General features: G+C 37.0%; 2 protein-coding genes across 2 annotated transcripts; one reads left to right on the top strand and one right to left on the bottom strand.

Annotated features, from left to right (window-relative positions):
- Positions 1 to 3,381: 3,381 nt before the first annotated feature.
- LOC126628197 (NADPH:quinone oxidoreductase-like) lies at positions 3,382 to 3,885 on the bottom strand. The gene is made up of 2 exons (XM_050297787.1): positions 3,687 to 3,885; positions 3,382 to 3,602 (listed from the first exon to the last, which is right to left on the bottom strand). The coding sequence occupies exons 1-2, from the start codon at positions 3,781 to 3,783 to the stop codon at positions 3,403 to 3,405; spliced, it is 297 nt and encodes a 98-aa protein (XP_050153744.1). The 5' UTR covers positions 3,784 to 3,885; the 3' UTR covers positions 3,382 to 3,402.
- An 8,898-nt stretch (positions 3,886 to 12,783) lies between these two features.
- On the top strand, positions 12,784 to 15,100 carry LOC126629037 (cation/H(+) antiporter 15-like). Its single transcript, XM_050298932.1, has 2 exons — positions 12,784 to 13,737; positions 13,886 to 15,100. Exons 1-2 carry the CDS (start codon positions 12,784 to 12,786, stop codon positions 15,098 to 15,100), a joined length of 2,169 nt encoding a protein of 722 aa, XP_050154889.1.
- Positions 15,101 to 15,621: the final 521 nt, after the last annotated feature.

The raw sequence follows: 15,621 nt of genomic DNA, 5'->3' as shown, positions 1-15,621 counted from the left end.
GCTTGCATCGAACAGCTCAAGAAGGGTTACATCAAAGGAGACAACACCAAGCATATTGCGCCGAAGTTCTTCTTTACACATCAACAACAAGAGCATCAGAAGATTGAAGTCACGCAAATCCGATCACAAGACAATCTGGCCGACCTCTTCACCAAATCACTACCGAAGGCGACGTTTCAGAAGCTTGTTCATGGAATTGGTATGCGTAAACTTTCTGAGTTGTAACTTTGCTATTTCTATGTGGAATTATGTCAAACTCAGGGGGAGTATCTTCTAGATACTTGCTTGATCTTAATGTACTCTTTTTCCCTACGATTAGGAGCATTTTTCCCACTGGGTTTTTGCTACCTAACTAGGTTTTAACGAGGCACCCACCTTGGACTGGTCATATCCCTGATGACGTCCTGTAGACGTTTCTTTTGACTTTGCATTTCTCACGCATTTTTCCTTAGACTATGGATTTTGTCCCTACTTGGGTTTTTGCCATAGCCTTAGGGTTTTTTTTAGTGAGACTTACTACTTATGCAAGTTCCTACCTTATTGAGAATAAGCGTTGTTCCTTGGAATCAATGCCAACGAGTCGACTTCCTCAACTTCTGCATGATGCTGAATCTACCTTGAGTATTTACCCACTCAAGGGGGAGTGTTGTAAACATTCCTAGTTTAAATATGATTGTGTAAATCCTAGATAAGATTTGATTCTAGTTATCATTTCCTATTACAACTTGTATTACTTGGAGGAGAAGAAATATCTTCTCTCCCTTTACTACTATAAATAAAGGCACAATGTAGGAGGGATAACAACACACACATTCCCCTACAATTCTACAAACACACATCTCTCTCCTCTCTCTCTCTGCCGCCGGCCCTAGTCCCTCTGTCAGATAAAATAGACCACAACAAAAATTACACTTGTAAAAAGTATAACATTACTTTTCTTTATATCCCAAGGACTATATTCCTTTTATTAGTTACTGTAGGATATATTTTCGTTGTCACTACACATGTTTGTGATTATAATTCCAAGTCCTATGCCAATGAAGTCTTTACGGAAATTATAATCTTCCTAAAATTTATACTGAGAAGACACGTATTGTCACAGGACGAGATGTGTGCATTTTCATATGAAACAAGGCAAGTATTATTCTTATTTCAATTAAATATTTTCAGCATAAATATCGTTTGTGTTGCACTTTCCAAAGCTACAGGAACTTGTTATTAGACCAAAAAAAAAATGGGAATTTTAACGAAAAGCTCCCGGTATTGTTCACTTTAACAAAAAACCACACTTTTACACTAAAAAGTCAATCCTGGTACTATTCACTTTACCCTTTATTTTGTCCTTATCATTAAAACTCAAAGTTTCCAAACCCTTTTCATTAGTTTTCCTAAAAAAAAAAACCAACTATATACCCTCAACAGCAACATACAATAAAATTTCCATGAAGTAATAACGTCAAAACCACATCAGTTATCTTACAAAACAAATTAAAACTTATACAAAAAACCTCACATCCATTGTTTGCACGTGTTGTTAAGTGAACACAATATTGAAGCGATTAGTGGGTAATCACGGGCATCTCTCAAATTTTAACAAAAAATTGCGTGCGTACAACGTATTTTTTTAATAATAAAGCATGTCAATTTTCAAAATATAGACATTAAAAAAAAGAACAGAGACATTTATAGTGTGTTTACAAATAGGGAAAAGGAATGCAAGGAATGAGAGCCATTCCCATTCCATGTTATTCCCTTGTTTACTAATTCGAGGGGGGGGGGGTGAAAATATTATATGTGTTCCACTTGAAAGAGGAAATGAGATACCAAATTTTGGAGGAATGACATTTTATTAGTACATTATATATTGTCAGAAAATACACACAAATCACCAAGGTCTAGGTTCCAACATCAAGGGCACTCCCAAGGCAGAAAGAAATAAACCACATAGCATAAACTATAAAGCATCAAACTCTAGCAGCAGAGCCTGAAACACACAATTCCTTTACTCTGAGAATCACATACAGTTTCAGCATCTTCCCTGAAATATATGCAACGCCACAGCCATTGCCGTTGCTATTGCCAAGTTTAAGGAGAATCAGATGTACACAGCCTTAACCATGCTTATGAAGAGACTGTTTCTGGTTTCGAACCTGCAATGACTTAGAAGTTAGCAGTTCGAAACAGGAAACAGTGCCTCTCTTCACTTTCTTTGAAGTCTCAAAGTCATTGACTGCAAAGCTAAAAGAACTTCCTTCAACCTCAGCTTTGACTGTTCATCAATCAAGTTTCCATCACTGTCAAACTTTGCAGGAGGCTGGAATGCATTCAAGAAAAACTCGGGCTTGTTAATGAAATGAAGGTCAAGAAACACTCCAACTTGGCGAAGATGATATTGGGATCGTCCAAAAATCTTGACAAAAAAAAAAAAAAAAAACAAGAAAGTGACTAATCTTGACAAAAAAAACAAGAAAGTGACTAATCTTGACAAAAAAAACAAGAAAGTGACTAATCCAAGGCAAAGAATTATGCTACACACATAGTTGAAACAGTGGAGCAGCATCAGTATCTGTTAACAATTTTTACAATCTTGTATATTACTATATTTACATGGATGATACTTGATAGACAAAATCAATTAGAATAACAAGAAAGTGACTAATCTTGACAATAAAAAACAAGAAAGTGACTAATCCGAAACAAAGATATATGCTACACGCATAGTTGAAACAGTGGGAGCAGCGTCAGTGTCTGTTAGCAATTTTTACAATCTTGTATGTTACTATATTTACAAGGAATTGTTATTAACACTCCAAAAATCTCATTCTACACTCCTCATAAATATATTTTTCTTTCTAATTATAGAAAATTTGGAGTGCCAAATAAGATTTTTAGAGTGCTAATAATAATTCCCTATTTACAAATGAATGATACTTGCCTTATTCGACAGATTTTTAAGCGTGTCGGGCACACGATCTGGTACAAAATGTTAATAATATAATTAGTTAGAAACTTAAAAAAAAGTTTTTCAACCAATAAATTATAACACCTAGTATCCTGCATTGTGTTTCTGGCATACAGAAAAATTTCTCCCTTTATTTTCATTAAGAAGAGAAGTCCTCCTTCCCATTAACGTGACATACAGCTATCATAATTAGAACCCCTTTTGACCCAAAAAAAAAAAAAAAATAGAACCGTTTATAACTTTATTATCATTGTCTCTAAAATAGTTCATTCAAATTAAACACTTTAGCCATCTATATGCGTGGGACAAAATAATTATGATCACAAATAGCATCCTCATGCTAATCCATCGATAAGGGCAAAAAGGAAAAAGATTTGAATTATACTGGCTATGGAGTAATTGCACACATGAAAGGAAAAAGGAAAGCAAAAGAAAATGAATTATATACCGGCGATGGAGTAATTGTACTCAGGAGAAGCAAAGAGGATGCTATCAGCTTCCAGAATCTTCTGACGAAAGGCTTCCACGGCAGGTGGAAAAGTGCCGTCTCTCTCGAGATCCGTGTTCAGCAGTGGCAGCGGCGAGATGTCTACGTACTCTATTTGCACGCCCTCCACCGTCGCCTTACTTATCTCGATCGCTACAAAACCAAAACTGTGTCAATTTTTTGTAATTAATCCAACTCCAAGCTAGCAAATTCACAGAGAGAGAAAGAGAAACTGACCAGAACGAATGAGACCGCGGTTGTAGGAAGCTTTACGAAGAGACCCAGAAATGGCAGCAACTCTTATGAGCGATCGTGCAGCAACGGAAGCTTCCATTTCAGCGAGTCTCCTCCGCAAGAACAGACGACGACGAGTGCGGTTGTGGTTGTTGCGGGAGGTTCAAGTGCTAGTTCGAGTCGTTTGCGTGGAACCCAATAAAAAGAAAAAGAAAAGAACCAAAAGACAATTCTGATTGAGAGTGGGAACCTTATTTAATCAAGTATTAGTCAATAAATTACTTTTTTATGTTGTGTACATTGCACCCGCTACCTCGTATTAATTAATCGTTTTTATTTAAAGATTATTTAGCCAAAGGTACAAATTAGCCATATATCAGTGGTCCATTTCTTTTGGATATTACTAAAAAATATTTATAGTAATTATTTTTAGTTCAATGAAGCATGTCATATTAATTTAGGTTAATTAGAAGATGATTATTATACCATTCTCTCTTCACTTATTCTTTTCCTTCTCTTTACCCCCTCTGGTCCTTATCAACTCTTTTCTCTCTAGGGTTTCTCTTCATTCTCTCTCTTCACTCTCTTTCATCATTCTCTCCTCCTTTATCTCCGCCTTTCTCTCTAATGAAGAAAAGGTCATTGGCTACGGCGAGAAGCATCGGATCCTAATGGCTTAGGTTATCAGGACTATGTCATCATGGTTGACACGATTCCTTCCAGAACCATCAACGACCTCCATGAGATCATGAAGCAGATGATGACAGTGAGTTCATAAGGGAATAGTCGTACTATCACGTCCCGATCCCAACATACCTTCAGGATCGACACGTGACGTCACCAAGTATTCGTATCTCTAACATACCCCGCCTCCGAGATATGCACAAACACAATTCATGATCCAACTACGTAGTAATTTTTTTGTACACTTTATGGTTGCATCTAACCTCCTCATTAGACTGCCTACATACCCTACACAAGGATCAAGTCATTCGTAGTTCATCATTCACTACCCATCTACATTTACCACAGTACGTTCAAGCTGAAAGATATAACACTCCTCAATAAATCATTAGAACTTGACAAGTATGGAAGTACTAGATTCAGGGCTACATAACAATCCAATACGACAATCAACATTTCCACTTCATCCATCATATAAATCACTATGTTTTCAACATGAAACATTAATCCACAACATGTAACATATCCAAGAACCAACAAAGCACAATATTATTCTCAAGCCACATTGAGGAACGAGACTAATAATAATAATAATAATAATAATAATAATAATCATATCCCACATCATTCTGCAATCATTCTAATTAATCAATCCTAAAAATCAAAGAAGCATGATATCAACATTTACTATGTTATTCAATCAATAAGGTCCCATATCAATTCACAAATTTTAATAAAGGATCCCTACATAATTCCCCACCTGGATTTCAATTACTAACATGATAAGTCTAATTTATACACAATGTCTACTATGAACAATTCATATTCACTCGATTCTAAGGTCAGACTACCTTTATGGAGAATGAGCAAGAGTAGGGATTCCAGACCACTCAACAGAATCCAACCAAAATACCAAGCGACCTCTTGTACTCTCTTCAGACATGACTTCTGTACACTTAGTGCCTACACCATGGGAATGGTGCATCGGCTTCAAGAACTCGAATAGGCTGCGAAGCTTGAGTGAGTGACAATAATACAAAGTATGTGATAATAATAATAAAATCAGCCATCAATCATAGTTTATAAACCTCGAATATAAATCATTCGTAAGGAATCAATACCAAACCTTTGAAAACTCTGAAAAAGTCACCCAGACATCCAACCATTTGCTCACAACCATAATCTCATACAACATAATGAAAAGTAGGGCTAGAGCGACACAGTTCGATTAAAGCCTACATCTTTGAAGCTATCTCAATCCAAATTCAATGAAACCCAAGGTGGATACGATCCCGGACCATCACTCAACAGAATCGCGGAATATGAAGGATTCCGGACCATCTCTCAATGGAATCCGAGTGGATACGATTTCAGACCATCACTCAACGGAATTGCGGAAGGTCAACAACCATATGTACAACCGCTCAAGGAAATGAGACAAGCACAAGTTACTTAATTTAGCAAAGCTCAACCAAAGGAAATAAGGCACAAATACTAAATTTAGAACGAATCAACGAAGCGGGAAATGAAATAATATTGAAGCAATAAATCCCCATCCCAATGGTTTAACCACCACTAGCCCTCACATTTCATCACAACATGCCAATCAAACAAGTCAAACCATATTTCAATATATACACGTCGAATCTCATTTCATAAACTTAAATCAATGGCTAAGCATTAAAAATAACAATTCAATAGAAAACATATTTATAAAACCAAGCCATATCCACACAGGATAACAATTACGAAAACAGGGTAATCATCAATATCACAAAAATTAAAATCACTCACCGAGATAAGCCGCAACGCCTCACTGAGCCTTTATTAATACTAATTTTAACTTTATACACGATTCGAGACACGCGTCAAACGAGAAGGACACGTCACCACAATGAGCCCATCAAGTTCCATGAAATCTCAACCACACTCTATGATAGCTGACACACTAGAAGAACTCGAACTAGTTGACTAAAGAGCCAATCGTCGATCAAGGTCGATAGTAGGGTCCACAAACCTAGAAATCTAAATTGGAAGATCCACCTATCATATTTCTGATCTGTAACATCCCAAAATACACATTACACTTCTAGAACCACATACTAAAATTTCAATATGATCCAACAGACATATCTCCACCAATTGCCAAATCAAGAGGCAATCAACAATTAATTTTACTAACTTAGAAATCCAATTCGGGAAGATCCGTATATCAGATTCCCGATCCATCAGTTCCAACTATCCTCAAATATTATGTTCTGTAACGCATTAAAGTTTTGTGGCGATCCAACGGTCGAATCGTCGATTCAAATTTTGACCAAGTAAGATATCATAATGAAACGAAGTCCAAACAATCAAATTACGTCATACGGATATCAATTATGAAATCAAGGCATCTATTTGAACTTAAAAGGACATAGTCGGCTCACTGGCCAGGCCGCTGCGGGTGGCGGTCGGCCGCCCCGACTTGCCTGAAAAATTCAACTATTTTTAAAAATTACCAAAAATTACAAAAAAGAAGATCTCAATGATTAGAGCAAAGTTTTATACATGTGGCCAGCTCTAATTTGGCCGGAAAAAGCCCCAACTTCACTCAAACCCGCCGGAAACCCTAAGATGGGTCTTCTTCGATTTGACTTCCTCAATGTTCCAACACCCCTACAACTGATTGGGTCTTGTTCCTAGGTCCAGGGGGAGTTGATTAAGGGTGGTGGTGGGTGGTGAAACTCGCCGGAGTGACGAAACACCGACGAAAACCCCTGGTGTCTCCAGCGGAGTTCTACCCGAAATAGGCCTTAATACCTTTGATTTTTGGGCATAAAAGGTAGATGGAAGGTGGTGGAAGTAGTTACAAGTGAAGGAGGGATGAAACTCACCTGAAAAAATGGTGGATTTGGCCGGCGTTCACCCGGGTCGAAACCGGGTTGGTGGTGCACGGGTGGATGGAAATGGAAGGGAAAAATCCCCTTTTTTTTTTTCTTTTCTTTCTTTCTTCTTTTCTGGATTGGCTGCTGCCTAACCTCTCCAAAATCTAATTGGTCCCCCTTTAACTTAACCAATTTAACCTTTAACTCACATGTGAGAATTAATTAATTCCCACAATTTATAGTTCACAACTTCAAACATCCGTAACTATACTGTTATAATTCGAACTCGCAAACGGCTTTCGCCTATGCGTTCGTGATCTCGAAATCTATTCAAAAATATAAATTGTGACCTCGAAAGGTTCATGGATTTTAACTAATTAATTCCTAAACTTCAAACTTCGTAACTAATTTAATTAAAAAAAATCTAAATTCAAACAATTTAAAATAAATTCTCCAAAAATAATATAAAATCTCAATAATACAAATATGTAGGTGATAATAGTGAAATCTAAGAACGGGATTTCACACGTACATGGTTGACACGATTCCTTTCAGACTCTAATGCAACATTTGAATCAAAATGTACAAAATAGAAGTCGCGCGAGATGTGAAGCGTAGGAGGTGTGTGATTGACTTGATTTGAAATAAAAGAATTTGCACATTGGTAGCTGTAGTAGCATGAATTAGTAAATTTTATTTAATTGAGGTGGTGTAGTGTACCTTAAAGTCTAATAGACCTATTTATAATTATAATAGACGATTCATATATTGCCAATATCATAACATTTTACTGATTTTATAAAAAATTTACCCTTATTTAATTAATCAAATCAATGATGTTGGAACCAAATTTGCACACGCCGTGAAAGGTAAAGATGCACAAACTCATTTACCTATAAAATAATAAACAACTGTAAGCAACGAAAGACTAGGGGAAAGGGGCACCGGCCAAAGGCTCTTTGACGGTCAAGTTAGTAAGCAAATATATGAGACTCAAGCAGTAGGTAAGAGAATAAGTGTACGATAATTGCAATGCCAGAGGTAAACCCTAGAAGGGTGTGTTAACACCAGTTGAAATAGAATCCTTTTAGGATATGAAATCTGTATTAAACTGGGAAAATTCTAGAGGATATTTCAAAGTAGATATTGCATTGTCTGAGGAGTTGGATTATTTGCTGCGAACGCCAATTCCTAGATTGTAAGTATTCCAAGAATATAGGAAACCTAATCCCTTACTAGGTTATGTTTCCGTGTTTTACGGAACAAACATTGTCAATCTTAGTGAAGTCGTTGGACTTTGCCCACAACTTTGGAACAAGATGATGGTGGCATCATAAGGCCTAAACTGTACAAGAAAAAAAAAATGATGGCTATGAATACCCTCTAACTACTGCAAAGCCACCATGAAGGAAATTCAATATGCAATAAACTGAAATCAGTAAATCGAAAGTGATATAACAGTATTGATATTACGATAACAAATTTTAGGAGTTAAAACAACAGATAATCAACTATAAATATGTTATAACAATGACATCGCTTGGAACAAAAAGTAAAATGAATCGAAATAAAGTGACTTGATTCTTAGATAGTGTCTTGCGTAGCCGAAATGTCATAAAGATAGAATTTTGCCTCTTCTCATTGCTTGAGAAGTTCAATGGATGTCTACCTCTTAGGATACAACTATCTATAAACTAACCATCTAGCACTGGATTCTTGGATCTTGAGAAGCTTTGTGGGCTTCTCTCATTATGCAAATGAAAAGATTTGTACATGAAAATTAAAGTATGTTTTACAGCAACCTTGTGTTGGGAAAAACTTAGAGTACACAACTCTAACACAAGTGTTGGAGAGACAAAACAAGTAAACAAATTACTTGTATTACACTCACAAAATATTACAACACACAAACTCTCAAAGACACTGTTTAGAAGCAATGACACTCACTCACTTTCAAGAGACAAACTTTAGATCACTTACACTGCTCACAAGACAACTCTTACTTCTCACTCTCACTTGGTTGCCTACTTGTTCTTGATTACATAGCACCACACCCATATTTATAGGTGTGATCAACCGACTTTCCTATGTGCCCAACCGACTTGGGCTTTAATAATTATACTTCTAGTCATTTCTACAACTTCCCACCGACATGCTTGCTAGAGCTTTCTAGCAAAATCCCATGTATAATTCATCTAGAACATCAAGACTTGATAATGGGCTGGGCTTTAAGTTATGGGATGGTGTTGTACTTTCAACACGTTTCATTTTAATTTTAAATTGTTGTCACTTAATACTACAGTCTAGTGGTATTCCTCTTCGTTTGTAAATAAGAGGTCTTAGGTTTGATTTGGCGAATTTGAATCACATTATTGCTAGCCCATAATGAGGCTTAACCCACTGTCCCATCCTGTTAGAGTAGATAATATTGTTTAAAAAAAAAAAAAAATCAAACTGTTGCTGCTGCCTAAAAGCGTGACAGGAAAACAATTTTTTGTTTTGTTTTGGGTGTCTTGATCAATTTCCAAGGACTCCAAGGTTTCGACAAGACAAAAAAAAAAAAAAAGAAAAAACAAAAGGACTTCATGGCCCAATCTTTGACTACGTAGACCTCCATCAAATCATCCCAATCCTTATTCAGTCTATCCTCGTCCTGAAGAAGAGGGCAACTACAACCGTAAACACTCCATCGACAAAGCCAGAGAACTACCGCCACAAGAAAAATAGGAAATGAAACAGAAGGAAGAGTAGAAAAATAGTCGCTGGCCCGTTGATGATTAATAATTTGTTTGTTTTTCTCTAAGCGACTAGGATTTGCTAGAGATCTATTTCAGAATTTTGATGTCGTTAGTTTACAATCATTGACACAACATTTCATAAAATCAATGACTTGTTTGGTATTGGATTGGATTAGAATTGATATCTTACTAAATTAAAGGTTGTTAAAGGGAAGATTATAAAATTACGACCACCTAAAAGATAGAAGATGAGATTACTCATGAAGAAAACATATTCGTTTCAATACTCATTAAATTCATAGGATTAGAAGGGATGAATTTCCATGGTTGCTAATCTGTTAATGTTTGATTAGATGAATTTTGCATTTGATTAGAGAGGATATGAAAAAAAAAAAAAAAACAAACAAAACAAAACAAAACAAAACAAAACAAAAAGAAAAAACAAAAGAAAAATACATAGGATTGCAATGCAGTAGCAAAACGTTGTTGCTAGCTGCTCTCTTCATTCATTCATTTATTCTGGTTACAACCCTAACTTTATCTGCAATACTTAAAAACAACCATCAATATCCAGTTGTTCTAACACATCACAGCCATCTGGAGCCTGTCTATCTATTTGCTACCTGTCTGGTTGTTGAAGCCTGCTTGCCTGTTCGCCTAGCAGAGTCCGCCTGTCCGTTTAGCTTGACGGGGTTGTTGGAAAATTTTAATATTTTAGATTTACTTTATCATTTAGGTAATTTGTTATTTTACATATTAGGGTTTCTTAGGTTTTTGTCTTTATAAATAGGGTATTTTGTAATTCTGTTAGAACAAGTTAGTGACAATGTAGTTCTTTACTTTGTAGTCCTCGTGACAATCTTTCTTTCGGTTTGTTCATTAGTTTGTTCGCTCATCTTTCTTTCGGTTTGTTCATCAGCCACAAGAACACGACCCTCCCCATTAACAATCGTCCTGTGTCGTGATCAACCCTCTTTCGCATCATTTCAAGGACAACGTACATCTCTCAAACCCACCTCAAGAGCAAAATAGAAAAACTCAATGCAAAATCAATCAATTATTAAATCGGTTTATTTATTACCTGTTTTCTCTCTCTGATGGGAAATAAAAACGAAAACTTTTCATGGTTTGATAAGAAAAAAAAACTGTTTATCGTTATTCAATTAGTTGGTTATATAAAGCCGTTGTACGTACTGAATAATACAAACGAAATTAAACGAACACCTCATATATTATTCATACAACTAAATGAAAAACTGTATCGAAGAGAGGAGCAAGGATGATACCAAGACAAGAAAAACCAAGGAAATGGCACTCCAAACAAACCCTAATGGCTCATTAGTGTAAAAAGGTCATTCTTTCTGGCCTACTAATAATAACCCAACACGTACTAAATGAAATTACAATGTAAAACAGCCGAACAAAATCTAGGCCATACGTACATTACAACAAAGCCACGTTATCAAGATTTTGTTTTTCCTTTGGAACCTTCCCTTCCCTCCGTTCCTAGTTTTGTAGACCACTGTTATATATATATATATATAGACACATTGTATAGGATCAAGTCTTACTGTCTCTCTCTGAGATTGGGGCTTTAGTTTCTCCTTGGAGACATTAATTTGCTAGTTTCTTAGTCTCTTTCAATAAGGGTTACGGATGCGGGTTGCAAATTTCTCGGAAAAAAGAGGAAGAGGGGGAGGGAGAGGAAGAGGAAGAGGAAGAGGTAGAGGAGATTGAACGCCAGCCTAATTTGGGAAAAGATCGCAAGGAGTAGAAAAGTACATATACATTTTTTTTTCTTTGGTCTGCGAAGAGTGTATATATACACATATACATATATCTACACACATAATGGCGCAAAAAAATTTAATTAGTGGTGGGGAACAGTTTGATTTATATTTTGACACAAAAGATAGAATAATGGTGTGCTATAATAGAACGATAAACCCAGGTATTGGGTGGCGAGCGCTACCCAGCGAATCCTTCGTCTCACCTCTTGGCGTTCTTATTATAAAACTGAGCATCGCTGTCTTCAACACTCATATTCTTAAATTCGCCTTCAAACCCTTGCACCAACCAAGCATTGTTGCTCAGATTATTGTGAGTTACTACAATTTTTTTTGTTATTATTATTATTATTATTATTTATGGCATACCAATATACAGTATTTGGTCGATGATTCCAGTGTACAAAAGATGATAGTTACACAAATTCATCAACTTGAAACTAGTATTGAATGGTTGATCATGTTTATAATAGTCTTTTGCAATATGACTAAGTGTGACAATTTGCTCTTTTGCTCTTTTGCATTTTTTATTTTTGTTTAAAATATGTTTTTATTTTAAAATTAAAGAAATAAACAAAACAAAAAAAAAGCCCATTACGAGGTGAATAAAGTAAAGAATTTTACCCCTATGAAATAAAATAATGTTATTCATAATTTTACCCCTATGAATTAAATATTGTTCTATTTTAATTGGAAATCCTAATTAGGAAGATGCATTTTTTAGTATTATGAATCATGCATTCACGAAATCTTGCTCGCTTTTTATATATACATATCGATAATCAGACATAAGTGGTGAACACAAAAAACTCACATTAGTTTTTACAAAAAAAACCTATCCAACCTATGGTCTTTTTTGCCAGTTACTTGGTAATTTTCATCTATATTTGATTTTGTTATTTGTTATATTAATAGATGCATAACTAAAATTATTTTTCAGGCTGGAATGACAACGAGTACGAGGGCTTTGGGTAGATTCACGAAACCTATATTCCCTTTTAGTACCTTGAAGGTTACCGAGACCATGGGAAACTTGGCCCTCGTCTACTATATGTTTCTGGTGGGGTTAGAGCTTGATTTTAAACCAGTAGTGCGTGCTGGGAAGAAGGCTCTCAGCATTGCACTCACTGGCTTTTTCTTTTCTGTCCTTGTTGGTTGGGTCTTGTGTCGATATTTACTCCTCCAGGATTTTGTCGCACAAACACATGACGGAGATCAGGAACGTCCCACTATAAACGGCCCACTGTTCTGGGGCGTCGCTCTCGCCACCACCAATTTCCCGGACCTTGCCCGAATCCTCGCGGACCTCAAACTTCTCTACTCTGATGTCGGAGGACTTGCATTATCCGCCTCTGTTATCACCGACTTGTGCTCCTGGATTCTTCTTTTGCTCGTAATGGCCATAATCAACAGCCTCCAGATGTATGCAGTGGCCTTGACCTTGGCTTTTATAGGACTCTGCGTTTTTGCAGTACGTCCAGCTCTGTCATGGATTGTTCACCGAGTATGCGAAAGAGAACAAGAGGATAGGAACAAGAGTCAGCTTATATGCTTTGTTTTAGCTGGAGTGTTGCTCTCTGGGATCATTACCGATGCCTGTGGATCCCATTCCATTGTAGGGCCTTTTGTGTTAGGAGCCATTATGCCTAAGGGAGAGTTTACAGACATGCTTAAAGAGAAGGTGGGAAATTTCGTGCCTGCGATTCTCATGCCTCTATACTTCTGTATCAATGGAGGAAGAGTCAACTATGAGGATATTCTCGGTGACCAAAAGAATCCAATGGAGCGAAAAAGTGGGACTACCCTCGGTCGTGTAGTGTGGGTTACCATCATAGCTTTCGCAACTAAAACTGTGAGCACTTTCGTTGCCGGCATAATCAACAAAATGTCACCCCGGGATAGTCTGGCTCTTGGAGTACTTATGAACACCAAAGGCTTATTGACACTTATTATACTCAACACTGGCCGGGACATAAAGGTAATTTACTGATTCACGTTTATTGTTGTTAATGCTTTAGTGGTGGGTGAGATTGTTTTGTAGTATAACACGCATGGTTTATAAGTAATGTTTTGAATAATTTATGAACGAATGACAATTTGTAAGTGGTATACATGTACATGTTTAGGCATTGAACAAACAAACGTTCGGGGTATTGATGGTGGTGATTTGGGTAATGACATTTGCGGTTGGCCCGTTTATAGCCTTCTTTTACAAGTCCAGTGTCAAGACTTTCGTGCAATACAAACAGAGGAGCGTAGCAAGCGTAGGACCTAAGAACGAGCTTCGAGTCCTTGCATGCGCTCACACCTCACGCAATGTGCCAGGCATTATCAACCTCCTTGAGGCGTCTAATCCAACTCAACAATCCCCTCTTCATGTTCTTGCTGTCCACCTTGTGGAACTAACTGGACACGCTTCGGCGATGTTGGTAGTGCACGATGCTTGCAAGACCAAAGATGTAAACTTTGTTGATAAATCGTCATCTCCGTCAAATGCCATTGAGATATATGCCAAACAAAGGGAAAGCGTCACGGTGAAATCACTCACGGCGGTGTCTCCTTACTCGACGATGCACGAGGACATATGTAACCTGGCGGAGGACAATCGAGTCTCCATAATAATTATCCCGTACCATAAGAAAGCTACAATATTGGACGGAGGAGGAGGGGCACAAGATGAAGACAGCTCGCATTTAAAGAACATCAACAACAACTTGATGGCAAATGCGCGGTGTTCCGTGGGTGTTCTTGTAGATCGGGGCCTCGGTGCATCCAACTACTTCGACTGCCGCCGCCACTTTACCATGCTCTTCTTTGGAGGGGTAGATGACCGTGAGGCATTAGCGTATGCGGGGAGGATGGCTGGACATCCAAGGGTTACCCTAACAGTTACAACGTTTAACATCATGAGCAAAGAGGCCGAAAAAACATGCATCGATGATGACGACAGTGATGAGTATACTGATGATGACGACGACGAGGATGATGACGATCTTACTCTTGAGGCAATGAAAAGTACTGGAGAGGAAAAAAAGATGGATGACTTGTATTTGGATGAGTTTAGGTTGAGGTCAATGAATGATGCCTCCATAAAATTTGTAGAGAATTGGGTGAGGAGTTGGGAACAAATTCTCTTGCTAATACAATCCATGGAGGGTGAATATGATATGTTCATAGTAGGAAGAAGACATGGAGAAATACAAGAGGTCACCACAACGGTACTGGATGATGATGACTCTAATGACATTGGAGTTCTTGGAGAGGCATTGGTATCTTCAACCTTCACAGCTAGTACATCGATTTTAATTGTGCAAAAAAGTGAATTTGCTCATGATTCATAATTGAGGGAGCGAATGGGACTATATCGTGGGAGCAGAGCCCTGTTGGAGTACAAAAACCCACGATACATAGCACAACTCCCCTTCTCTCTCTCCCCTTTGAATTGCTTTTTCTTTCTTTCGTTCCTCAGAAAACTAAAAATTATATATCTGTTTGTTACTTGGGCTGCGATATACGCCCAGTGAGCTTACATGATAAATTTGATTCAACAATTAAACTGTGAATAACGAATGCAAAATAAACAGACCCTACAACATACTATGAATGTAACTTCTCCATTTCTTGTTTTACGAAGTCGAAAATATAGAGAATTAGAAAGTGGCAGAAAGGAAATAGAGCATAGAAATAAGAGTCTCTGTTATGGCAAAATATTCGATGATTTGTTCTGATACAAAATATATTCACTCAGATAGTTGACTTTGTACAACATATAACAGGCAATTAATAACTATTAATTATTTACATAAAACATTATGGAGAAATCGGTGGGATCTAATAACTAATAATTATTTATATAAAACAA

The sequence above is a fragment of the Malus sylvestris genome, chromosome 7 (genome assembly GCF_916048215.2).
Source record: "Malus sylvestris chromosome 7, drMalSylv7.2, whole genome shotgun sequence".
Lineage (NCBI taxonomy): Eukaryota > Viridiplantae > Streptophyta > Magnoliopsida > Rosales > Rosaceae > Malus > Malus sylvestris.
Note: the sequence above shows the minus strand (reverse complement) of the source record. Positions and strands in the feature narration are given on the sequence as shown.